Source organism: Mesocricetus auratus, unplaced genomic scaffold, assembly GCF_017639785.1.
Source record: "Mesocricetus auratus isolate SY011 unplaced genomic scaffold, BCM_Maur_2.0 Super-Scaffold_100006, whole genome shotgun sequence".
Lineage (NCBI taxonomy): Eukaryota > Metazoa > Chordata > Mammalia > Rodentia > Cricetidae > Mesocricetus > Mesocricetus auratus.
The window spans coordinates 91,329,361-91,356,718 of NW_024429190.1; the positions used below are offsets into that span (position 1 = coordinate 91,329,361).

Consider the following 27,358-nt stretch of genomic DNA (forward strand, 5'->3'; position numbering starts at 1 on the left):
CCTATCACAAGGGAGGGCCTGGCAGGAAGCAGCCATCTTGTTTACACAGAGCACTTCACAAGAAAAGCACTTAGAACTCTTGAGGGGAGCACAGAATCTGCAGAAGGCAAACTGCAGGTGTGTGGGAAGGGACTCCTTCTCTTGTCAAGGTCACCCCTGTATTCTGAATTAACACCATTGGCTAACAGTATAGAATGAAAGCTTTTACCCAGGCTCTGATGAAGATCCACCACCACTCAGAAAAGAAACAAATCACCAGAACAAACCGGATACGGAAATATGAGAAAGTCTAGCCACTCTACCAACCAATGGCCATAGGAAAGAAAGCAGAGAGGAAATTATGATGTTGGAAATTAATAAAGGTATCAGGACTAAATATCAAGGAGATTAAATAAAGGAGGATCTAGGAAATGAAAAACAAAACATGGTTAAATAAAATAATGTGGGGTAGGGAGGGGAAGGAAGAGGAGAGAAGGGGAAGGAAACAGACCAAGACAAAAAAAATCTATTTACAAAACAAAAAACACACAAAATTGCATAAAGGTAAGAAGGGGAGTGAAAGAATTTAAAATGTGTTTCAGAATAAAATTAAGTGTAAAGCAGGGGCTGAAAGTGTGGGCCAGTGAGTGGAGAGCTTGCTGTGTGATGCTGAGACGGCAGCCAGGAGGGCCCAGGGTCACTTTGTAGTTCCCGCTGTCTTCTGTCCAGATACAAAGTGGATACAGGAGCGCCTCCTGAATCTCACTCGTCAGCTAGCCTGGGGTGCACAGTGGCAACCCGGCCTTGTATGAAACAAGGCAGAAGGTGAGGGCTGACACTGGAGGTCATCCTCCAGCCTCCGTGTGTGCAGACCAGAAGGTGAGGGCTGACACCAGAGGTCATCCTCCAGCCTCCATGTGTGCAACTCTGGAAGGTGAGGGCTGACACTGGAGGTCATCCTCCAGCCTCCGTGTGTGCAGGACCAGAAGGTGAGGGCTGACACTAGAGGTCATCCTCCAGCCTCCATGTGTGCAATTCTGGAAGGTGAGGGCTGACACCAGAGGTCATCCTCCGGCCTCTGAGTGTGCAGGACCAGAAGTTGAGGGCTGACACTAGAGGTCATCCTCCAGCCTCCGTGTATGCAGGACCAGAAGGTGAGGGCTGACACTAGAGGTCATCCTCCAGCCTCCACATGTGTGCAGCTCCGGAAGGTGAGGGCTGACACTAGAGGTCATCCTCCAGCCTCCGTGTGTGCAGCTCTGGAAATTGAGGGCTGACACAAAAGGTCATCCTCCAGCCTCCGTGTGTGCAGCTCCACATACATATTCCCACTCACACACATGGACGTGCAAAGATATAGAAGCAGCCATTTACACGTGAAAAGGGATCCATCACCTTGTCAAGCACAGAAATACGAAGTAACAAGCAAAAAGAAGGCCATCATGTGCTGAGCACAGGAAGAAACTTTCTAGCTCAGGTACTTCTAGTTGAATGGAAAATGGCACAATGGTTTTGGAAGACACCGTGGGAGCTCCTCGGAATATCAAACAAGTGACTACTCTTATGCTGCAGCAATTCAGTTTCTAGCTTTAGACCTAAAATAGTTGGTAACAGGCATTCCAAAAATTGTACACAGCTGTTCAGATCAAAAGGAATAAATAGTCCCAGCATTTATTCATGACTCACTGATGAGCAAACGGAATGAGATGGCACCTTACTTAGCCATAAGAAAGGATGGATATAAGGATATGTGCTATGGTATGGATAAACTTAAAAGCATTTTTGCCAAATGAAAGGCACAAAAAAACAATATGTGGAATTATTCTAATCATATTAAAAGTTGAAAGTAGGCAAGTCACGCAGACAGAAAGTGTTCATTGCTAGTGAGTAAGGGATAGAGGAACTGAGAGTGACTGTTTAATATAGGGCATCTTTGGGGGAAAGAAAAATATTCTGGAATTAATTTTTAAATCAATATGGCAGTTTCACAAAAAATTGGGGATCAATCTACCTCAAGATCCAGCTATACCACTCCTGCACATATAGCCAAAGGTTGCTCAACTACACCACAAGGACACTTGCTCATCTGTGTTCATAGCAGTTTTATTCATAAGAGGCAGAACCCGGAAATAACCCTCAACTGAAGAATGGATAAAGAAGATGTGGTACATTTATACAGTGGAGTACTACCCAGCTGTGAAAAACAATGACATCATGAAATTTGAAGGCAAATGGATGGAACTAGAAAAAAATCATCCTAAGTGAGGTAACCCAGACCCAGAAAAACAAACATGGAATGTACTCACTTGTAAGTGGATATTAGCTGTACAGTAAAGGATAGCCATGTGACAATCCACCTACCAAGAGAGGCTAGGTAACAAGGAGGGCCCAAGAGGGGACACATGGATCTCCCTGGAAAGGGGAAATAGAAGAGATCTCCTGAGTGGGCTGGGGGATGGTGAGGATGGGAACATGAGGGATGAGGTTGGGGTGGAGGGTTGGAGGAGGAGAGTACTGAAAGAGATGACAGGAAATGGGGAGGGCATCTCAGATTCGAATAGAAACCTGGTACAAGGGCAACTCCCAGGAATCTATAAGAGACCCCAGCGAAAACTCCTAGCTTGCTGCTGCCTGCCGTGTGCTTACTCTATCTGGCGTGGTGTAATTACTGTGTGAAAGGGTCCCACTGTGTCTAGTATAGTGTGATTGTTTCTTGGGAAAATCCCACTCCTCACTGTGCATTTACTCACAGATCATAGTGAAGATGATTTTTATGAGAACAATGATGACTAGATCTATGATTCAACTGGACTTTCTGAGTTAGTCTAAAAGATACAGGTGTTTAGGACAGTTAATAAAGATGATTAGGGACATGATTTAGGTTATTCTGTGAATTGTTCCAATAAGAGACACAAAAATGGCAAAAAATAGACTAGAAGCTACCTTCCCTTTTGTTAGATATTAGATTTGCAGAGGACGGAAAATAAGAACAGGTAAGTATTTCATGCATTACAGACCCATGGACTGTTCCTGTGGAACAATAGGCTGATGATCAAAGAAATCAATTATGTCCCTACACCCAAGGTTAGGCCTGAGTTCCTTGATCATGTAACTTACAGAATTAATCACAGGCCCCTGTATGTACCTTGAAAAAACAAAGTCGGCAAAGGAAATTCAATGATCCTATTGTGAGTACAGGAAAATGGTGAACTGACCACTTATTTAAAGTTTCTCTGGAGCAGGGTTAAGAATAGAAATCTGTTACACTGAAATAGCAATCGGCTGGCTGCCAGGAGAAAAGGAACAGGCTCAAACACACTTAGTTTGCTTAAAACTTGGCTAATCAAGTATAAAAGAATCATGGTTTTGAGGTGAAGATGCTATGGTGGGAAAATTACTACAAAGAAAAATGTTCAACTACTTGTGGGCTTCTGAGGAAAGCATGTGACTTGTGATCTTCCTGTGTAAAGATTTGAATTTGCTTTTGGGAAATATGTAACTTGTGGTCATGAGGTAATCTTTCATGAGGTAATCTTTTCTTGCATACAAATCTTTGTCCTGGGTCCTATAAAAGGGATAAGAGAAAAATAAAAGGTTTAGTAAAAAGGATAATGTCAGGAAAGATGCAAAAGGAGGACAACTGAAAAGAAAGAAAAACAGGGCAGAAGAACAGAACAGAGAAGGAAGAGCAACCCTCCTGGAGAAAAATAAAACGGAGAATTAAGCTTTGTCCCTCAGATAAGTGTGTGTCTGTGCAGCTATTCCAATAGTTCACCTATCCACATCTCCACTCCAGTCTCTCTGACCTGCTGAGAGCCTGCTGGAGGCTGGGCCCCCTAGATGCAGTAGCCTACCAATGACTGGTCCAGTCTGATACCCATGTCTGAGAGTGAGCCCATGTCTGACGCTGCCTGGGGTGCTAGAAACCAGAGGCTGGATGACCCACAGACACAGGATAGAACCAAGTACGACTGGAAAGAAAAAAGTGTCAGCATAATAATGCCTAACGACATTCTGCTTTACTAACAGATTGGTGACTACCCCAATTGTCATCAGAGAGCCTTCATCCAGTAACTGATGGAAACAGATGCAGGGACCCAGAGCCAAACATTAAGCCAAGCTCAGGAAAACCTGCTGAAGAGAGGGAAGAAAGATTGTACAAGCCAAAGGGTCAAGAACATCACAAGAAAACCCACAGGAGTGGGAGGAGGGGAGGGAGAGGGAGCAACCTTGTTTCTAATTTAAATAAAAATAAATTAAAACAAAAAATATTCAGGAATTAGATAATGGTAGTGACTCATGTAAAACTTACTTACAAATGATGAAGTTCATAAAATGTATATTAATCCATTTTTTGTTTCTATAAGAAAATACTTAATCCCAGATAAACGCATTTAAAAAGATGTTTATTTAGCTAAGCAATATCTTACCTATTGTGGCAACTCAAACATGTAATCCTGGTCCCCGGAAGGCTGACAGGGTAGCTACATGGGAAGCTCAAGGGAAGTCTGGACTACAGAATGGGTTCCTGTCTCAAAAAGCAAGCAAGCAAACACGCAAACAAAGAACCTACAAACAAAAAGTGTCAGATGTCAATGAACTAAATATTTCTGTTAAAATAGATGTTGTTCGGTGGCACGCACCTATAATGCTGGCTACCTAGGCATCTGGGACAGGAGGATAGCAAACTCAAAGCTTGCCTGGGCTGCAGAGTGAGTTCAAGACCAGCCTGGGCAACTTAGTGAGAGAGTACCTGAAAAAAAAATAAGAAGAGTGGAAAGAGGGGTTCTGGGTTGCAGGTGTGATAGATCACTTACCTCCACGTGTGACCACCTCCAGAGAAAGCAAGAACCCAGCACGGAGTCGCTGTGTCCTTTGGTGTTCTTTCTGGGGAGTAACACCGTGGCACTGTTTGTGTCACGGGGTCCCTAGCCACTCTCAAGTCGACTGTGGTCAAGGTGGACAAGGCAGTGCTTGGACAGGGGGATTATAAATCTCTAGGATGCCACAGCATTTGCCACCAAGGGGATACGGGCTGGTGTCCTTACGCAGAAATACTCGGAGCCCCCATAGAGACTTCTTTTCTAAGCCTGTGACTCTCTTCTACTTCAGACCCTAAAATAACTGTTCTAAGATCAGTAGATCCTAATTCCAGCCGCTATTTCTAACATTGGAGGGGTGGGAAGCCATCATTCCCCCTCTGCCATCATAAGCACCGGGCTTTAGTACCCCAAAGCAGGCGGGGGAGGGGGGGGACAGAAAGCACACATACGACAGAATTTACCTCCGCATTGTTACTTGTTGATCATAGTAACCTTACAACAGGCCTCGGTGATTACATTTGTAAAACACATGATTACATTTGTAAAATTAATGATGGCATTTGTAAAAATAGATAGTTTTTAGCTGATCCTTGCTGCAAGCATTGCATGAAATAGCATTTTGTGTTTGGTCCTGCTGCTTAATAAAGGACTCTCTCAACAAAGGAGAAAAGCAGAGCATTATACGGGACAGGAGGATTCTGGGGCACAGGCACACTAAGGCCTCCAAGAGCCCTGGGTGGATGGATAGGAAAAGTAAATACATCAGTTACACGGGCTCATCCTCTCTTCTGGAATGAACAGAACTTTCCTCGGGTGTTGTGTGGGTCAGCTCTGCCCTCTGCTGGCTGCATAAAAAACTGCAGCCAACTGAAGGGCTGTAGGGACCACTTCATCGGGTCCCACATCCACAAGGGGGTGCTTTGACTCAGGAGGTGGGGTTACTTCACTCAGCCTTCTAGCGAATTTCTCTCCCACCTCTACTATCCTTCCACCTAGTCTGGAGGCAGAATCTTTGTTCTTGTGTGTCTCCCTCTGTCAGGTCTCTTCCGGCTGCCTGTGCATCTATCTCTGTTCCCCCACAGAGGGCAGATCGGAGCTGTGCACCTGGAGAAGCCTAAGGGAAAAACACTATACACTCTTGTGAGGCACTGGCTGCTAGATTCTAGAGAGTACTAGATACTAGACAGTCCCTTTGCATATTCTCTGACTCACCTTCCAGCAGTATCTGTCTATTCCCTGAAACACAGGAGGGCACTGAGCCTCAATAGACTTCCCAGAGACCACACAGCCTGCCTGTTCTGAAGCCTGGTTCACATCTGGCTTGGCCTGTCTCTGAAGCTCTATTTAGGTTTTCCAGGAGACTCCAGTGCTGGCGCTGTCTGTCCACAATTACCAAAGCCTTGAGGCAGGCTCAGATCAATCTTTCAATCTACAGGGCTGATCCTGACTAAGCCTCAGGTCTCAAAGTACCCACCAAGTCACTGTAGCATGAGTTCTAATAGATTTTAATAATAAGAGCCTGAAGTCAGATATAGGGGTAAATGCTGAGAGATCATAGAGACGAAGGAGCAAGCCACAGCCACACCTTACCTCACTAAGTCCCCAGTCAGAAAGGCACTAACTCCTGTCTCCTCCTGCCTTATCACTTCCTCTCTCTGGCAGACATATCACTTCCTCTCTCTCTGCCCAGACAGATCACTTCCTGTCTCTCTGTACAGACCTTCAGACCTCTATGGTTAGCTAGTGGCTAGCTCCGCCCTCTGATCTTCAGGCAAGCTTTATTTGTTAGAGCACAAACAAGGTATCACTCCATGTCACCTAGGAGCTCTGCTCTTTTCTTTTGTGTGTGTGCACACAGCGCTCACATGCTTCACCTTGCTCCAGCCAGGCTCCTGCACTCAACAGCACTCACAAGTTTTGGTCCTGAGGTTACAGACACCACAAGCTCCTTTTGGGCTAGCCGGAAGCTCTCAGGATGTGACCATATGGATGGCGGTGGTGTCTAGGCAGGCTCTTGTGGCCCAGATGCTCTGATGAAGTGGAGAAGGCCTGAAGAACTCCAAAGACTGCTTACGTTCTCCTTCCATGAAAAGCTGAGCTCAACCCCAACCATGGACAGTATCCTGATGGCCGTGGGGTAAGAACCCTGCTAAAGTCAGTCCCCTGGACCCTCATCACATACACATACACTCCACAGAGTCAACCTGATCCAATCACGATGGAATCAAATTATGGAAAGCTACAAAGAGCCTCTTGTGTTCTCTTCACTAAGCCATCTGAAAGCAGGAGCCTAGAATGTTCTGGGAGGCTGAGCTGCATCATATTTAGAGCCATCCCTATTAACAGTCAGCTAGTTAAAACTAATGACTCGTGTATTCTGGAAATTATAATGTGGATAAGTTAAATGGTCACAAGTTATTAAATTCTATAAATTTATAATAGTGCTGGCATGCAATTTGAGAAAAAAATATACTTTCCTGTTTAGTTAATTAAAACGAAACTATTTTTAACTAGTAACATATATTGTTAATTCACAAAACATGTTTGAAGGAAAGTGAGAAATTACACAATACCTCACATGGAGCAGTGATTTGGCCCAGTAAGACCTTCCTAAGCCTCAAATTATCAAACTCAAAGCAGTATTCCTCATAGTATTGGCTTCCAAAGACAATCCACGTCCTGAGCCCACTCTCAGCCTCCTCTGCTTCTTCTATAGAGCTGCTTGGGTTTTCTGACCACTTGACACAAACTAGTATCATCTGGGAAGAAGAAACCTCAGCTGGGGAAAATGCTTCCATCTGATTGCTTTTAGGTACGCCTTTGGGTATTTTCTCGACTAACAATTGCTGTGGGAGGTCCCAGCTATTGGTGGGTGGGTATCCTGGTTTGTATGAGAAAGTAGGCTGAGCCAGGCACGATGAACAAGCCAGTAAGCAGCGTGCGTGTAAGCAGCGTGCCCCCGGGACTTCAGTTCCTTCTTCCGGGTTTCTGCCCTGACTCCCTTAATGACAGATTACAACTGTAAGGTGAAAAAAGCCCTTTTCTCACTACGTTGCTTTTGGCCGTGGTGTTTTATCAAAGTGATAGAAAACAGACATCCATATATTGCTACAATCTTGACTTTTGAGAGCTCCATAGCTCAAAAGTATATTCTCTTTCTTACTTTCTTTTTGCATGTGTCTCTGTGTGTGGTGTGCACGTGAATATGCATATCCTTATGTGTGTATGCCTATGTGCACAGACAAGTAGAGATTGGCATTGGGAATCTTCCACAATCACTCTCAAGCTTATTTCTTAAGGCAAGATCTCTCAGTTGAACTCAGGGCTTGTTGCTAGAGTCTAGCTGGCCATTTTGATCTGGGGGAATCCCCTGCCCCCACCTTCTGAGAGCAGGAATTATAGGTGGGCTGCCACCTAGAACCTCGGTTCTGGGGATCTGTTGAGTCAACTCTTTCTTCTTTTATTGTTTGAGAATGTCATACATGCATGTAATGTATTTTGATCAAATCCACTCATTGTCCTCTCCTTTAATTTCCTAGTGGTGCTTACTTAGTGCTGCCCATATTTGTGTGGGTATAGGACCATCTACTGGAGCCTCTCAGGGCTTGCATCCCTGAAGACAACGGGCTCCTCCCTTCCCAGCATCACCAATCACCAATTGCCAACTGGACAGGTGGTAGAAGCTGAAATTTTGAGCTCTTCTTTTAGTAGTGATTTTCCATTCATAAACTTTTCTCCCACAAATATGCATCCTCAGATGTTTCATGGGGGTCTCGCTGCTCAGAGATTGTTGCAGACTGTGTCACTTTTCTGTGAGGTGACTATCCCCTAGACTTTAGGGCCTAAGGGATGCTCTAGATATAGAGCCAGGCACATACAAGACCTGCGACCACCTGTCTTTGGCTGTTGCCTCTCTCCTCTCCTCTCCCCTCCTTCCCTCTCCTCTCCTCTTCTCTCTTCTCATTAGGCCTGGAACTTAGCTACATCCAGTCCTTCCGGGTACCCAGGGGATGGGAATGAAGAAAAATATATACCTGCCCTCAGCCTGCATGAGCGCACACATCCAAAAATCGATTCCTTCCCCAACACATCCTCCTAGGAAATTGCATAGGTCTCAGCCCCCCACACAGCTCCTTCAACAAAGCCTCATGGTTTGATGACTCCAGGAGGAATGACTAAGTATCTCAATCTCAGAGGGACATGGAGCATCTAATTCAGTGCTGGTCAGCAGGAAAACATTAGTTCAAGGGGTTGGGAGAGGTTCCCTAAAGGTCGAGGTTGGGGTAATGCTGAAAACGGTATCCAGATTGTCTGGGAGGTGAGAGAGTCAGAACTGCTTCACAGTAAAGCAGCTCAGGTTTTGAAAACAAAAAGCAAACAAACAAACAAACAAACAACAAAACAAGCACAGTGGGGCCGAGGTCTCTTCATGGATACATGTGCTTGCTATATAAGCGTTACAACTTGAGTTCCCGTCGTTATCACTCATCTAAATAAGCTGTGTGTAGCCGTGTGCACATGTGTAACTCCAGCATGGTGGAGAGGGTGAAGACAAGAGGGTCACCAGGGCTTGCAGGCCACCAGCCTAGCTCCAGGTTTGGTGAGAGACTGTGTCTCAAGGGAATAAAGCAGAATATGATGGAGCAGGACACCCACACACACACACACACAGCACAGAGTCCTTGCTCCTTGAGTTTGAGTTTTTATTCACCATACTATCAGGTACTAGTAACAAATATTAGCTTTGTTTCATATGAAACATTGAAAAAAAAAAAAGAGTCTCATGAGTCTGAGGGTTAGGGGAAGTATATAATTCTGGATTTTTATTCAGACATAGCTAAAGTTACAGGAACTCAGCCATCTGCACACACATCCTTCCGTCTGCTATGAGGCACTTTGCTCCAGGCAGCCAGGAACCCTACGGAGAGACCCAAGCTTCTATGCCACACACAGCTCCAGGGATCTTTGGCCATTAGGACTTTCCCCCTGCTATTCCTCACCTTGGTTGGAAGGGAAAACCTGGGCTCTTTGTGGTCCAGGCAAGGTACAGATGCAAGGCATCTGGTCCTTGATAATGCTGCTGAGTCAGCACTGTGAGCCAGCACTGTGAGCCAGCTCCCTTCCTGAACCCGTGTCCCTGGGAGCTGGCAGAGGGTCTGCTGTGGGGAGGCCCCAGCTAGGGAGAGGTTGGATGGGTGGTACTGGTCATGATGGGACCCCATAGGAACATATAGTTTCCAGGACCCTGGTAGACAGACGCACACCACAAAGGCTACCTGGTGAACGCCAGTTCTCATTAGATCTTGAGTAACTTCTCCACTGCTTGGAGCCTGACTGCACCTGGATCATTTACTTCCCAAGGAGCATTTAGACTGAGTAAGCACGAGGGTCCAGGGAAGAAGCGAGCCTTGAGGGGGGCAGGGTCCCTATCTGAGGCTGGTTGCCTGTGATGGAACAAGCTGCTGCCTCTTCTCTATGGGGCTGTCTATGATTAGCCCCCATGTCGTTGAATGATGGGAGCTAAGACCATGAAACCTCTTCTTAGTTCCAAACCCCAGCCCAGCTTGACAGGCCAAGATACCAAGCTTGCCTTGAACTCTCTTCCAGAGCAAGTGAGACACTTACAAGTTTCCATCTTGACTTCCTAGAACACTGCCCAGGGCTCACCAAGAGCCACTGGGTTCACCTCCTAATTTCGAGAATGCCCAGGCCTTAAATAAGAGGCCACAGTCTCAAGTCAATCCACTTGGTCATCACTCAGGATACATCTGGTTTAGGATGCAGATGTGACAGTTAGAGAGTCAAAGCCCCAAATCCACTTCTTTGCTCTGATACATGTGGCTGTGGGAACTTGTGAGAGCTTTGTGGATTCCCTGTGCCTCAGTTTCCTCATCTGTTAATGTGGATAATAAAGATGCCACCTTATTGTGCTGTGATGAAGCATGCACAGCTCAGTCCTTCGCACAGTGCAAATGCTCAGGGGACATCGGCCATATTTATGTGGCAGATGCCCAGTCTCACAGGAGCCTTAGGAAAGCTCTGGCCCAGGAGCTCTGACTGCCAATGTCAAGGGAAAGCCAGAGAGGTATGTGCAATACACTCATCTGGGCACATACCCAGGAGGGAGGAAGAGATGTCCTAGTCAGGTTCAGACTGTGGGAGAAGATAAGGGAGCAACTCCATGCCTAACAGGGGTGACTTTTTCACAAAATCAACATGGCTGTTATCTGAGGGACGGACAGAGAACATTGACTACTGTTGCAAGGAGACCTGATAACTCCACATCACATAGCCACTTGGCATATCATTCATGAGACGTTTGCAGATTACAGGAGAGGGAAACATTAGAAGAAGCTTGCTTTGCCCTGAGGGTAAGAGCAGAGAGGGCACTCGAGAGAGGCTAGGAGACCTGGGAGCTGAGATCCTGGAGAAGAGGACAGACTGTGGAACAAAGCCAAACCTCCCACCAGCTCTAGAACACAAGCTTCTTGGGGACCTCCCAGGGAAACTCGCTTCTCCCGAAATGGCCGTAGCACGCGGTCTTCTGGTAGATGGGCCTTTTCAGGTCCAAGTCCCTGCAGTCAGGGGAGGTAAGAGTCATTTTTAAGTGGGGAAAAAGTAGGCTCTAGGGGTTGTCCTAGGAGATCTTTCCCACCCAACACCTGCACCCTATGCACCACAGCCCTGTCCTACCCAGGTTAAGAAGTAAAGACTCCAAGATCACAGACAGCTGAGCATGAGCAGCCCACACCACCCAGGGTAACTTTCTACTGCCTGGTTTTGCCTAGGCCAGTGCTCTCACAGCCAAGCACAGGAAAATAACAATGCCATGAGAGCCTGTAGGAATGGACTTGCCTACTAGATTCCTAGCCATCTGGCCTGAGATGCCCAAGCTGCTCAAGGTCAGCCACACCAGGGATAGTATCTGCAGGACTTCCTTCAGCTGAAACCCAGACACCCCGAGTTGGGGTCATGGACTTTGCTACGGGGCCAGGTACTCTGCTAAAGGGCCAGGACTTTAGACCCTCCTGTTGTAAGAGACTTCTGAGCCCTTTGTGTCCACCTGGGTGTTGGAGTGGTGGATTCCATGCAACAAGCAGCTGAAAGCGCCTTTTACCTAACAATAACACCGGGACGGAGGTCGAAGTTCTTGTTCACCACCTCGAGCAGCTCCCGCTCAGTCTTCTTCGAGGTCCCGTAGGTGAAGATGGAAATGGACAGCGGTTCTGCCACACCAATGGCATAGGACACCTTCCAGAAAGATCTGGCTCAGTGACTGAGGCCCTCAGAGAGATTTCGCAGAGCAGAGCAGCAAGGATCACACTAACAGGACGCCTATCACTCCTGCCTGGCAGCCCTTCTGGCTTTAGGTGAGCTCTCTCCTTCCCGAGTTTGCCAGCCATAGTGGCCAATGCCATATATGAAGAGTTGCAACCAATGGCAAAGAGACGGGTTTCCCACTGAGCCATTATCTCCTAACTCCAGGCTGGACTGGGGTCTTTGGCAAGGACAGGAAGGAAGGATCAGAGTGAATGGGGGCAACCTACCTGAACAAGAACTCTCCGGCAGAGGCCAGCCTTCACCAGGGACTTGGCCACCCAGCGGGCAGCATAAGCTGCTGAGCGGTCCACCTTGGTGTAGTCCTTTCCTGAGAAGGCACCACCACCATGAGCACCCCAGCCTCCATATGTGTCCACAATAATCTTGCGGCCTGTGACACCTGCGTCCCCCTGCAGAGGGAAACAAACGGAAAGAGGATGAGAACCCGTGACCCTGAATGCTGGATGGGGCAGAAGCGCCCTAAGAGGGTGCCCTGAGTCACCTGGGGGAATTCCCAAGGGCCCCTTTTAATCAGGCAAAAACCCCAAGCTCTTGCCCAGGTCCTGGCACTGACTAGCTATGAAAATCAGGGAACCCGTCAAAGCCTCAGTAGAAAGTGCCTGAGACAGGCCAGAGGTCATCTGGGGTCATGCCTTTGCTTTTGAATTCATCCTAAGAAGCAGTCCACCTGGTGGCAGGAATTGTTCTGCAATAAATACAATCTGGGGCTGGGGTTGTGGCCAGTGCCACATTGCTCGCTTCACAAGCGTGCGCTGTGTAGCAGCACTTCAGGAAATGACCTTGATGGGGTTACATTTAACAAGCTGGTGAAAATCCAGTTACTCCAATCCTATTCAGAGATCCACCCTTCACACTCACGTATCTCAAGACTTCCTTCAAGAAAACAAGAGATGTAACCTTCTTTCTGCCCAGCGCCAACACTGTTTGATCACAGAACCTATGCTGGGCACTCAGCCTTGTAACAACAACCTCAGCTCTGCCAAGCCCTACCTCCCCAGTTCTGTGTGCATATAGGAGAAAAGGCAACCATTCTGTCAGCTTTTATAAAACTCTAGCCCTGCTGTTCTGCCTGTAATAGCTGGAGACCGCCATAGCTCATATTCAGCAAGTGCTGCCTGGGAAGGTCAGCCATGAACAAGCACTAAGGAGAGGTTTCTGCATATTAACAGATATACAGAGTGTCTTTAACGCAGGCCAGCGTTCACTGAGCACACTGAGTTCATGGGCCGACACTGCTATGCCACTCAAAATGACCTCTTGTCATCAGTGCATTCGGAGACACAAGCAGCTTAACCACCAATATCCAGCCACAGGCCCTCACCCAGAGACAAATGCTCACCTGGGGACCTCCAATGACGAACCGCCCACTTGGCTGCAGGTGGTAGATGGTGTCTTCATCCAGGTACTTGTCAGGCACTACAGCTTTGATGACCTGTTCCTTCAGGGCCTGTTGCATGGCCTCCAGCGTTATTTCTTCATTGTGTTGCACAGAGATGACGATGGTATGGATGCGCACAGGGATGACGGCACCATTATCCTGCCTGTACTGAACTGTTACCTGTCCGTCAGGGAAGATACTGTGAGGCCCACCAGGCCTAAGCTAAGACCGCATAGTTGTCAGGCACAGATTCCCAGGAGGCAGGCTGACCTCGTGAGCGACCAAGTGAGTGCCCTTGTCCTCAAAGGCTCTTTGAAGAGTTAATATGGCAAGTGCTTACATTTGTTGATTTGTCCAATACCACAGAGGACAGCATAAGGCACACACATGTGGCACTGTCTTTCAACTGCTGACCAGATCTTCTCCTTCTGTCCCAGAGACAGCTAGTGCCAATCACCCTCTCTAGCCAAAACCCTCCTGGCACTTCCCACAGACTTCCCCCACTTCCATGAGTGAACACAGGAATTCTCAGGCCACCTGTCATTGGCAGAGACAAGGGTACCTTGGTCGTAGACTAGGAAAGACCAAGAAGGATCTTTTACCAAGGCTATACTTGTCATATGCTGAGTTTCTGAGACAGAGAAGAGGAGCCTGGCAAGGGCCCTCTACCCTCAGTGAAGGATCCTGGAAGTGCACTAGGACCAGGAAACTGCCAGCTATAGGGACAGGATGAAAGAGTCTCTAGTTAGGACACTTTAGCTAGAAGGGATACAAGCTCTAAATCCCCATTTTCTTGGTGCTTTCCCAAAAGAAGGTGAAATGGTGTCCACTTGGGTGGGGTCGGGATCCTGCTTACAGGGTCCTGGCAGGGGAAGCCATGGAAACCCCTCAAACATTCACCTCCACCGTGTCTAGATCTAAGACATCACAGTGAAGAGGTGTTAGTACCCCCCCACGCTTCACAAATGAGATAAACTAAGATCAGAACTTGCCTGACATCACACAGGCAATTTGTGAAATGCCCAAGAGCCAAACGTTGCAGAGTTTATACCAAAGCTTGTCATTCCCACTGTAGCATAGACAAAATGTCCTCTAGAGACCCCATGCTCTAACGACATGTCACTGGGCCCAGACACCTGATACATTTTAGGTGGCAAGGAAAATCTGGTAGGACCCCCTGGGTTTGCAGAGAGGAAAGATTGGTGCGAGGCAGGTTGGGAGTAGCAGATGAGAATGGTAGGATGGTTAAGAAAGCAGCAATGGGTGAACAAGCTTTGAATACTAGAAGACAAGCCAAAGATTGGTGGTCATTGTTGCCCGATTCTGTAGACAACAAAGCTTGGGTTCCAGAAGGCAAACACCTTGATCAAGATGACACATAAGATGGCTGAAGTGTGACCTGGGGATATATAGCCAGGGCTCTCTCTAGCAGATAGTTGCTACTTACAGCCATGAACCATATGCTGGGCTACAGGTTCCATGCTGCCTGAGACAATATGTACCCATCAGAGCAGTATCTATAGAGCTTGGGGGCATGTGATGCTTGCAGAAGTGTGCCTAGGTCAAATACTGACATAGGAGTCTGGCTGAGTGACTGACAGGCATAGAATAGTTTTCCATCCTAGGGCCCAGTTAGGACCCTGCAGCAAGCATTGCCTTGTTGGGGCTCTGCTGCAATAAGGTCTCTGCCTGCCCAAGGTGCCTTAGGCAGCCATCCAAAAATACCTGTCACTTTTCACTCTTTGGGCTAAGATCAAGTATAGCCAGTGGGATACATATCAGACTTCTACTCTGTGTCCTGCTGGTCCAAAACAGCAACAGAGTGAGATCTAGGGGGAGTGAGGAAAAACTGGACACCGCCATCTGACCCTAGTGAGATGGGTAAGTGCATAATCATTGAGGTGTCACGCTTAAACCCCGCACTACCAACACGTGGGAATTATCCACATGAAGGTCTCCACAACAGGGAGCTAGAGTGGGGGAATGTGGATTCCCAAGGTGGAGACAGGGGCAAGCTCTAGGACCAGAGTTATCGCATGTAGCCTTGGCTGTTTTCAACTGAGCCCCAATGGCTCCATCCCTACTAGGCAAATACTACCGCTGCATCCTTGCAGAACTCCTGGAACGGGGTGGCAGAGCGAAGAGCTTGAGCTCTGCTCTTATCTCGCCATGTCAGCAGATATGGGGAAAAATACACTATGGAAAACGGAGCTCTGACCTGGTACAAAAATAGCCACTGGACTGCCACCCTGATTCTCAATATCAGCAGCAGCAATTTGTTCAGGTGGAAAAACTCATCCTGGCCTCAGTCAACACAGGTGACAGTGGAAATCCTTTACAAAGTGACTGTAGAGGGGGAGGCTGTTGCCTTCTTCCTACCCCTGCTCTGCGGTTGTCTTTTCTGTAGAGCTCCACATTTTTGGAGCACTTTGTTTTGGTAGCAGCACAATGTACATGTTAGCTGTCCTGTTCCATAGCTTCCAACAATGCCTGAGAGACGCTGGTGACCCAATCTCCACCTTGAAAGTCACATGAATAGCACAGGAAGCCCCAAGAAAGCATTCTATTGGTGCCGCACACTCACTTGCCTAAAGTAGAGCCATGTGAGACTTCTGCTCAGTGTGACCCACCTCACCACGAAGATGCATCTGGGTGGTTGGAGTAACTAGACACAGACACATGTACCACACTGGGTCATAAAAGCTTGTATACCAATTACAAGTGCAGGGGAGGGGAAGACTGTCTAGTGGGGGGGTGTCAGGCGTGGCATTCACAAGCATATGGAGTGCGAGCCCTGTAATCCAAGGATAACCCGAGTGGGATGATCTCAGCAAAGTGGAGGCTGCGAGAAGGGTCCCGATGGAGGAAAGTTATAGTGGGAATACCATAAAGGTCTGAATGCCAGAATAACAAATGGATCCTGCCCTCCTCGCACAGGAAGTCGAAACTTAGCAGAGAATTCCGAAGAGACGGCGAAGAGGAAAATTTAACTGTAGTTCTTACACTTGGAGGACCTTTTGGAAGCATGGAGTGTCGTTGCTGACTTGGGTGGAAAAGGGACCACCCCAGGAAAGGCTGGGCTGCAGGGAGAGGAACGTTCATCTAAGGAAACATGGGATACCAGTACCATGGAGATGGATGGCACCAAGCAGGACTGGGGAACACGTTGTTCAGTCCTCAGCCGAGTAAAAGGTGACAGTGAGCAGCATGTGGCGGGCTCTCAGCACACGAGCTTGTAAGCAATGTGGCTGCTGTCTTAGAGGGACCACAATGGAAAACTTATGACCCAAGCGTGTGTGAAAATAGGGAGAAAACATGTGAGGGGAGATGTGCCACGACCTTGGGGCATCAAACTTTGGAACGTGGAAAGGGAGCCAGGGCAGGCAGCCATTGGCCAAGGCCATCAGGAGAGTGTGGAGTGATACAGGAGCTCCGTGTGTGCTCACACGTTTACATCATCATTGTCCTTCAAATAGAAATACATTTCAACACGGTGTGGAGGAGGGAGGTCAGGGCCCCCGGGGCTGGAACCGGACACGTCAAGGGGTAAAAACAAAGAAAGGGGACGCAGAGAGACAGTCTGCTCAAGATGGGGAGACAAGACCCGTGTGCACGCAAGCACAGGGTCTACCATGTCTGAAACTGTTGAAGAAGTAAGTCTGTGGCAGGAGTTGAATTATCATCAGAGTCTATATATGCTAAAAAATAAAAATAGAAAACTCTATTTTAAACATCTGGTTTTTAAAATATTTTTATAATAAATTTTGATGAGGGTAAGCATGGGAAGTATATTTATCCTGAGCTTTCAAATCGTGATTCTTTTCAAAATGGAGTACCTAAATAGAATATTTTCATCTTGAAAATAGTGTGACTGAGGTGTAATCAACTTTCTAATTAGATTTGAGGCTCCCTCCACAGGAGAAAATTCATGCCTAGTACTGAAACGTAGTCAAAAGTCCATGGCTGTGGAGAACACAGGCCTGAGTGAGGAGCCTACGACTGTTGCTTTACGAAGTAGACATAATGCCAAGCTATGTTCTGAATACTTTCTATTTGGATTTATATTCTTAAACTTCTGATGTATCAGCCTTGGTTGGAGAAGAGCCTGTCTGCAATAGGTGATGGCAATGCAAACCATAACTGGTCCAAGTGCTGAGAATAAGTCTTTATTGAGTGCTTATCCCTGGATGGATATGAGTGCCTACCTCTGGATGGAATGTCTCTATCAGGGAACAAGGTGGAAGAGGGGACAGAAAGAATGCAAGAAGAACCAGAAGATGGTAAGGAGAGCTGGGAAATGTTCTTTTCTGGATATGACATGGCACTGTACCCATGAATCCACAGCAGCTTTGGCTATCTGCATGATATCTGCACAAGGCTAGGCCTATCAACATTGCATTATGGATAGGAAATGGGTTCATAATACCCACCCTCCCTGAGGAGCTTTAGGTAATAAATGGTAAAGTTACCTTTATTCAAGTAAGTTACTCCCTACTCAGTCTCCCGCAAGCAACTGTAGTCAAGTGCAGTGGGTATACACACAAATAAAGTCATAACAGTGGGAGGGAGGACTTGGTAGAAAAAGAAGGGACTTAATGTAAGTGGGAGGAAGAAAAGGGAGGATAGCAGGGCATATAATCAAGCACATTGTGTGTGTGTGTGTGTGTGTGTGTGTGTGTGTGTGTGTGTGTGTGTTTGTTGTGAAATCATAAAGGAATGAATTAAAAAATAAAATAAATATGGCCAGAACTAAAATGATTTGGTGTACTTGAAGTTCCTGTAGGAAGATCTGCAGGAGGTGTTGAATGCAACTCACCTGAGTTTTAGAATCAGGTCTCAGCCAGGGAAGGACACCAGAGCGCCTTAGATCTGCCATCCGGGTGTTAAGTTTGTGAGCAAGAACAATGGTGAGAGGCATGCATTCTTCTGTCTCATCTGTGGCATAGCCGAACATCAGTCCCTGGAGTAGGACACCTGCCTTAGAGCTCAGAGCAGTAACATTCTCCAAATCTCATATTTTGTTTGGCGCTTCAACAGCTATGGGGGGTACCCCCTATAGAACAATGTGCACTGGGCACTTTAGAAAGGAAAGATATTGCCTCTGACTCCCAACAATCTGGAAAGAGGAGACAAGCCTACATCTGTCATTAGCAAGCACAGCCTTCTCCTGCACAGCCTGACAGTGCTGCCAGGCAGCAAAGCCGTGCTCAGATTACTGCAGGTGTGATCCTTCCCAGATCTCTAGAGTGATGAGACCACCCAACAGTGGAATTAACCCAACCGGCTTCTCCTCATGTATCATGGTTCAGTTGAAACAAACCACACTGGCCCAGCCCTCACACTTGACATACCTGATCTCCTGCACCAACATCCTCTTCATTTCTATCTAGGTGGACACATTGGGCAATATCTGGGGACTGTTGCTCCAGAGCCACTAGCACATTGCAGGTCTTGAAGTCGAAGCCTGGGCAGAAGCAAGCCGAGTGGAGACATGTGTCAAGACAGGACTACAAGTTTCTTGGTGGACTTCTCAATCTCTGTTGTGGCATTTATTGTTAGGGGAGGTAACCTCTGGTTCACAGCTGAGGCCCAGGATGTTGAAAGACCTTACATTTTCTTCCATGGTCATGTAGAACTCTTTCAAAAGAGAAGATTCTCCATGACACATTTTACTGGATTCAATTTATACTTTGGTTAAAAAAGTATACCCTACAGAGAAATGTGACAACCCACCACAACAACACAAACCAGACAGGACCAAGGACACTCTGACAAGTAGGTGAACAACTTATAGCCTTGCTTCCCTAAGTTTCCCAGAAGAACCCTCCAGAATCCTATTTGAAAATCATGGCACTAACAAGACATGGTGGTGCTTTTTTATAATCCCAGCACCTCTAAAGTGAAGACAGGAGGCCATCTTGCTTGCACATGGAGTTTTAGGCAAGTCTGGGTTATATTAAACCCTGTCTGAGAGAGAGGAAAGGAGAAGAAGAAAGAGATGGAGGGATGGAGGGACTAAGGAATAGAGGAAGGTGAGAGAGAGGGAAATAGAGACTATCCCTTCACTAATTGAAAATCAAGAGTCTTTTCAATGTTTCCATTTAGAAGCGCAACTATATGCCTTATCCATATGTATGTGTATATGTATGTACGTATGTGTATTTGCTATATACACTCATCCTGAATAACAAGCACCACGTATGTGAACCATCTTCCTAGAGTTGGGGTCCTATAACAAATAAAAAAGCCCAAGATCTAACTCTAATACATAAACTGACTTTGTGGAGCCCATTCTATATGGAGAGATATCTTGCTCAGGCTAGGCATTGGGGGAGGGCTTGGTCCTGCCTCAATGAGCTGATGGGACAAACTTAGACTTCCTAGAGGAGGCCTTACCCTCTCCAAGGAGCCGATGAAAGCTGGGTTAGGGAAAAGTGGGGGAAGCAAGAGGAGAGGAGGGTGGGGGAACTGGGATTGGAATGTAAAAAATAAATTAAGAAAATAGAAATTAAACCTCTGGGGCCCAGGTTCCTTCTTCAAAGCTGCAGTACAGAGTTGGGGGTACACCTCTAGTATTCTGAGTGCTAACTCAAGGAAGCCTCACTAACAGCAACCCCTGTCATGGGGCCAGAACTCTTTTAGACAACAAATTTAGGACTAGCCTTAAACATTATGTACTTTTCCACCTGGCCTAGGTACCTCTGGATGGAATGGTGCTCCTCTGGCTCCTCCCCACACACCCAAGCTTGACCAGCTCCTAGTTAGTTTCCCCGGACATTTCACTCATGCAATTCGACCCCCTTATTGCATAAGATGAAAACAGATTCGCATAGAACACCTCACACTGGGTCATCTGAGGCCCGGAAGCCCCTCTTTGCCTTTGCCCTTTTCCTCCCCTGCTCCCCCACCCCCCAGCGGATGTTTTTCTTGTAGAAATCAATGGATGGTCTTTAGAGAGGTGCCAAAGAGCTCTTCTCTGCTTTCTAAGACTTTTTCCCTTTGCCTAATCGAGTCTAAATAATGCATCTTCTTAGTGCTAACCAAGTACAATGCAGCCAGAATTGGGCTCTTTCACTTAGCCCTTTCTAAAGAACATGCAAATTTTCTTTGTTATCTAATGCAAGGTTTGGTCTTGAATAAGGCCTAGATGTGAATAAATAAATGGATGTCTTAGGGTATAATGGGGAAAGGCTATTCGTGATAACATCTCAAGATGCTGTTCTCTTCTACATTAAGTCTCTTCTATGAAGCCCTCACTTCTTAAACGGTGAAATTAACTTGCATGCACTCTTTCTCTTCCCAGTCACTCTAAAACACTCCCAACCTCCAAGAAGTGGGCTTTCTTGCTATTGCTCAAGGTCAATATGTCTCTTACAGTGACCTCCGGGAATTGAGAGAGGGCCAACAGAGACTCAAGGGAATTTTTCTTTAAATAAGTACATCTGAAAAAAAAACAGCAATTACATGAATATCTACTGCTAGAGGCTATAGTGGAACCTTTAAGAAGTCAGGTCAAAGATTCTAGAGATCCTCTATGGAGGGCTTCACCCTCCCTAGGGATCGGAGTGGAGTTTGGGTAGGGAACTGGGGGGCTTAGTAGGGAGAGTAGAGGAGGGACGGAGGGAGGGAGCTGGGATTGACATGTGAAACAAGCTTGCTTCTAACTTAAATTTAAAAAAAAAAAAGGAAGAAAGAAAAAAAAGGAAGTCAGGTGAGACTCCTATACAGGAAGCTAGGGTAGATAAAGGGCACTGGAAATACTACCAAAACGTCTTTGCAAACAGGTGCTCATGCCCTGAGTCTTCTGATGCAGTCTTGGGCTGGGTGGTTTCCTAACCTGCCTGAGGAATTAAGCAGGGCATCTGCTGTGAAACCCTCAGCTCTGCTCGCATCACCTGGTGCTTCCCAGTCCCCTCACCTCCTTGCCTGGCCTGTACCTCTCTTCCCTGGGTCTCAACTCCAGCAGCACCTGGAATTGGTACTAACCTGCGTTTCCCTGTCTCCTTCACCTGTGATCAGGCCCAGGTGCTTGAAAATGAGGCCTCATTCTCTGCATCTATAGCAAGATGCACTGTAGCTCAGTGGATAGTACAGGAGCCCCTGCCCTGGTGGCATCTCACTGTATTCATGCTCTAAGGCCCCTCATTTACATAAGAAACACACCAGGTGCTCTGGAATGATGAAGTCAGATAACATCTATGGACACTGGCATCAGTGCTCATAATACATGTTGTCACTAGAGGGCAGCTCCCTTTATTAGGAGCTCCATTCGAAGTTTCTGGCAGGACCAGGAAAGCCTGACTTTAAATGAGACTTGTCAATCGTGGACGGGTACACGCTGGCCCCACCAGCTGCAGTCCTTCACAGAACAAGATGAGTGATGGGCTGTTTGCCCTCCTGACTGAATTTGTATTTCTATAAAACTCAAGGATTAGATTTGACTTCATATGGGACACAGACGCACTCAGTAGACACCTACTTGCACACAGACACAGCAAGCCCATCCTCACCCTTGGCAGAGTCGTCATAGCCGATGTGTTTGATGGTGTCTCTCACCACCCGCTGGTAATCGACCATGGCCACTGAGGTGATCTCCCCACACAGCAGCACCATACCTGTCTTGCACACCGTCTCTGGAAGGGAAGGAGGGCAGGTAACAGTCTTGGGCCAGCAGACAGAAGGTCAAGGGTATAGCCCTCTCAAGATGGAGATAAAAAGACTTATTGGGGGCTTGATGAGTACTTTCTAAGAAAGAATAACAGTGCCAACAAAAAGAGCAACTCCAGCACTAACCACTGAGCAACTTCAAGGGCTGTCAGAGAGTGAAGCTTTGGGAAGAGTGAATTATCTTTGAGTTTTGTGCAAACGTATTTACTGCTTCTGTTATCTTGGACAACCTACTTAATCTGTCTCAAGCAATATAGCTTCCACAATGAGCATGATGAATGCATCACACACACACACACACACACACACACACACACACACACACACACACACACACACGCTGACAGAACGCTGCTATAATGAGTGGGTTCATGGTCCAAGGATCAAGACAAACCAATTTTCTCAAAAGGAACTTTTCTTTAAAAACTGGTATTGCATGAATATCTACTGCCAGAGGCTCTCATGGAATCTTTAAGAACTGAATCAAGAACCCTAGCTAAGAAGCTAGTGTGGATATGCACTTTTAGAAAGTGCTATCATTTGATCTAAGGCTATCAGTGTGATATCTACCCTCTGAGTGCATGGGGATCTGATGTACATAACATAGGCTGAGATAACTCTAGAGAAGGAAGGAAGGAAGGTCTGTGCAGAGGAATGGACATAGCATGGACACTGACAGTGAATTCTGGTCTCCACACCAGGGCTTCCAAACCCATAAGCTATTGCAAAGGTCCTAGTGCAGCCACCACTGTAGCTCCATTAATAAGGTCAGAAGTTGGACCTGGCTCGTCCAAGCTCTGGAGTTGAGGGCTGTGGGGTGTGTCAAGGCCTTCTATCAGGCGAAGATTTGATGTTGGAGAATTTATCCCATGAACAACAGTAAAGGTGTTTTGCCTACATGGAGCTCCAGGAAACATTGGAGGACATGGGTATGAACAAGAGCCTCAGTGCTTTATTTAACAATGATAACTCTCTGGAAATCTGTTGGTTTGGTTATGGACAGTTGATGGAACTACTGTTATTGGTTGCTGGTAATGGGATGCATAAATTATTTTAACATCTGGGACATACCACATGCTAGGGAAGAAAATCAGAGGAGGATCTAGGCATATGGAGCCATCAAAATTATCTTCTCGACAGCCTCAATCATTTCAAGCCCTTCACTTCCTCTGGAAGATCATCTGATAACTTTGAAAGGCTCCCTAGCTCCTAATGAAACCTGTGTTGGGGAGGCCATGTTCCTACCCAGCCCTCTGCTAGTTATGGTAGTGATGACATCTAATACCAAATTCTAGTTGATTCTGTTTCATGGTTAGAAATGTTTTTCCTCCCTAATACAACACAGGAAGGCCACTTGAAATCTCCTGCAGACAGGAGGACATTGACTTTGGACCTGATGAGTATGAATCTACGGTCATATGTCCACCATGAACTTCTCTACCCAATGCTCTCAACTCTCCAGAAAAAAGGGTGCTTGTCTCTTACCACAGGCCACCTTGGCATTGGGGTCTTGCTTGAGATGGGCATCCAGCACTGCATCACTAATCTGGTCACAGATCTTATCTGAACAAGAACAAACACTAAGTGTAACAGATTGCATCACTGTTAAGTATGGCAAAGTTAAATGCTAAAATAATTTGACATTTTCTCAGTATGTCTATCAAATCTACCTAACAAAGATAAATGTGATATTTTCTCAAATATAAGAAATGAGATACATCTTATCTGATGAGTCCTTGTAGATTTTGAAGTCTTTACTTATTCTCTGACACTTTTGTATGTGTATATAATTCTATCTTGATAATACCCTCTCTCATGCCCCTCCAATCCCTCTGAGTCTTTTCTTGGGTTCCCCCTCTACTTTGCTGTTTTGTTGGGTGACCCACCATATTTTTCTGGGGTTTCTTGCATGAGCATGAGTGTGGATGTACTGAAAGAAACCAAACTTGGCTGATTTGCCAGTGGCTGGGATACAGAAGGAAAATGATGTTTCCTCCCTTAGCTGCTATTAACTGCCAATATAATAGCTCCTTGGGTAGGAATGAGGCCTCATGAGCTCCAGAAATGAAGAATATTTTTAACTCTTCTTCTATTCCATACATCATTTTGGATGACATACATTACACAAAATCATAGAATTCCTTAAAAGGAAAATACATTTCAAAACCAGCTATAAGAGTCTAAGTAATTTGCCAGATGGTAGTGGCACATGCTTTTTATCCAGGAACTTGGAAGGCAGGCAGATCTCAGTGAGTTTGAGGCCAGCCTGATCTACAAAATGAGTTCTAGGATAGCCATGGCTGTCACACAGAGAAACCCTGTCTTAAACACCCCCCAAAAAGGAGTCTAAGTAATTCATGATTACATTATAATAAAAAGTCTTTGATTTTCCAAATATATTCCTTATTTTTAACATCTATAAAAGCTATGGCTATAGTCTAAAGTCCTTCATAACATCAGTAATATTAGGTACTGAGTGGACCAGACAAATACCTTACTGAAGGTTCCATAGATACAATCAATAAGATACAAAACACAACCCCAGGTAGATGATGCCATCATGAAAACACCACAAGGGACCCCTCATGCACCACTGTTGTTCAACAGAACATTGAAATAAGCTCTGAGATCCTCCCTCTTGTCACTCAGCCTCCTGTAAGTCAGATGTCCTGATAGTTGGGCTAAGATGGGACTGACAGAGATGCAGCAGGAGCTGAGAACTGACGTTATTCTGTTGTTTTCCTTAAAGGACTCACATGGTCTAACATGTAGAGCACCAAGTGACAGTGTGCACAAATTCACTCCTGCTTTCCAGTGTGTCTACTAACAAATTAAGAGATAAAAGAGAGACCTATTTAATGAATAGTCTTTCCACTCATGTTCAAAATGCCCAGAGTCTGTTCTTTAAGAGTGCTTTTGAAAAGATTTATTTTAATTGTGTATATGCACGTGTGTAATCTGTTGGGAGAATGTGTACATGTGAGCACAGATGCCCATGGAATCTCGAAGAGGATGTTGGGTCCCCTGAAGCTGGAATGGACCAGTCTTCTACCGAAGCAGTAAGTGCTCTTACCACAGAGCATCTATCCTGCTCCAAGACATAATCTTTGAGAATTCAGATCTTAAGTCAAGAAGTTTAGCTCTCAAAAGCAGATACTAAGATACTGATTATTCTGCCATTAAAGACAAACTTGCTAATCTTTCCTTCAGAAACAGCCACGAAACACATGGTGGATTGTTCTATCCATCCTCCTGTCAGTGGTAGATGCTGGTTTTAAATCCAGGTGCATGTGAATACATAGCTTCTGCCACTCACATCAATAAGGTGAATCTCTGTGAGTTTGAAGCCAGCCTTGTCTACAGAGTGAGTTCCATGACAGCCAGGGCCGTTATACAGAGAAACTCTGTCTTAAAAATCAAAAAGAAAAAAATCTTTGCTGCTTACTAGCTGGAATTTTGTTACTGTCATAAGCTGCAATGTAAATATCTGTGTTTTGCAATGGTCTTAGGTGACCCCTGTGAAAGAGTCACTTGACATGACCCACAGGTTGACAATCACTATTCCTTAGGACGTTTATACTTATGTCAGAAAGTGTCTCTGAGATCCTTGCCATCTGGAGCTCTGTCTCAACACCATTAGAATTCAGGGCTGTTCCTTCCTAATCTGTGCATTGTTTATGTGCAGAACTTGCTCCTGCTTGAGGACCATTCTCCATTGACTTTAATAGGTGACTTTAATAGGTCACTGGTAATATATGAAAGCTTTAATTCAAAAACACATTTAATTTAGTTCTGTTAATACCCATAGTATATAGCAACCAACCTTTGTTGCTCAGATGCTGAGTGGCAGCATCACCGGCCTAGGCTTCAAGATAGGTGACAGCTTTCCAACTAGCTCACACTCTTTCTGGAGAGAGTTTTTACAACAACTGATGAACATTGTTTTTAAGGTATCTAGTAAAAGCGACTTCCTAGGCATAAGCTGTGAATAGCAGGCTTGCCTCTGAGCTCAGGACAAACTACTTACCTGGATGCCCCTCTCCTACAGACTCTGATGTAAACATGAAGACTCCTTCTTCATTTAGAGAATGGTCACACAAGCCATCCACGGGTCCATTCATTGTGTCACAGTTCTCAACTTCACTTTTCCAAGGTGACAACTTCAGTGCTTCTTTTATTCTTTTTTCTGTTTTCCTCCCTCTACAAAACCACAGGGATGACTTCTGCCCAAGTGCCTATGAGCACGTGAGAAGAGGGTAAGGATGAGTAAAGAGGAAGAGAGTGGATGGAATACAGATGTGTCGCTCCCTTCGGCTGGACACAGTTTGCTCCCGGGTGACTCCTATATATGGAAAAGTGAAAGTGCCTGAATAAGCATGTAAGGACATTGGAGGAGTCCATTTCCTGGGAGGGGAGTCTTCTTACCTTGAGGAATTTCAGCCTTCAGTTCCAAAGTCTCAAATGGGAAGCCTGTGGTCCACAAGTCATGAAGAAAGACTGTAGACTCTCAGACAGGAAGTGCTTCTCAAACTTCCTTCAGCTCCCTTCCTGATCTCTGAGTGGTTCCAGGGTTTTAACATCTCACTCTGGAGAGTTGGGGGCCTGGAGTTGCTCACTGGGACATACAGGCAGCTAGAAACTCTCCCAGGGATTTGGTATGGGCTAGGTTGCAACACCGTGGGACTCTGCCGTGAACCCTCCTCCTCCCCCACACCTGATCTGGATTGGGCTCACCCCCTCTGCCTCCTCAGGGCAAAGCAAGAGCCAAGAGCATGCACCTGTACTCTGAACCAGCTGTAGCGTTACACAACAGGTCCGTTTTAGTTAGAGGAAAAGCTTTAGAGCCTGCGTTTTTTTCTGCCACAAGAAATCACCTAAACTGTCAATGTCCCTAAGAGACCTGCAAACAAATTAGCTGGCAAGGTGTTTGGTGGTGGTGGTGGTGGGTGATCCAGGCAACAAAGATCATTACTTCTTAATAACGCAATTTTGAGAAACAGATCCGTTATGTGGAAATTGGTATTCAGGTTTGGTATCCCCCAACATGATAAACTCCCATGTATTCAATTCTGTTCCTCTCATAAAGACCCTGTCCCTATAACTTCCTCATTCTTTTTGCTTTGACCAAGGAAGGGAGTAAGCAGGATTGAAAATATCATTAATTAGCTGT

At 46.0% G+C, this 27,358-nt stretch overlaps 1 protein-coding gene across 2 annotated transcripts; it reads right to left on the reverse strand.

The window, feature by feature from the left end:
* Positions 1–9,491: 9,491 nt before the first annotated feature.
* Mat1a (methionine adenosyltransferase 1A) lies at positions 9,492–26,853 on the reverse strand. Of its 2 annotated transcripts, none has more exons than XM_013121175.3 (10): positions 26,614–26,853; positions 26,216–26,423; positions 23,674–23,751; positions 22,032–22,154; positions 18,873–18,985; positions 18,338–18,481; positions 13,483–13,701; positions 12,350–12,532; positions 11,920–12,053; positions 9,492–11,377 (listed from the first exon to the last, which is right to left on the reverse strand). In XM_013121175.3, exons 2-10 carry the CDS (start codon positions 26,307–26,309, stop codon positions 11,275–11,277), a joined length of 1,191 nt encoding a protein of 396 aa, XP_012976629.1. In that variant the 5' UTR covers positions 26,310–26,423; positions 26,614–26,853; the 3' UTR covers positions 9,492–11,274. The 2 variants fall into 2 exon arrangements, with proteins under 2 accessions (XP_012976629.1, XP_012976628.1); XM_013121174.3 differs by having other exon boundaries at positions 26,216–26,530.
* Between the last annotated feature and the right edge of the window lie 505 nt (positions 26,854–27,358).

Bases quoted from the DNA above. Each gene is read 5' to 3' on its own strand.
- Mat1a (XM_013121175.3), bottom strand. From the start codon at position 26,309: ATGAATGGACCCGTGGATGGCTTGTGTGACCATTCTCTAAATGAAGAA. The intron at 23,752-26,215 runs GTAAGTAGTTTG...GTTCTTGTTCAG, and splicing joins TGTAGGAGAGGGGCATCCAG to ATAAGATCTGTGACCAGATT. The intron at 13,702-18,337 runs GTGAGTTGCATT...CCTGACGGACAG, and splicing joins GACCTGATTCTAAAACTCAG to GTAACAGTTCAGTACAGGCA.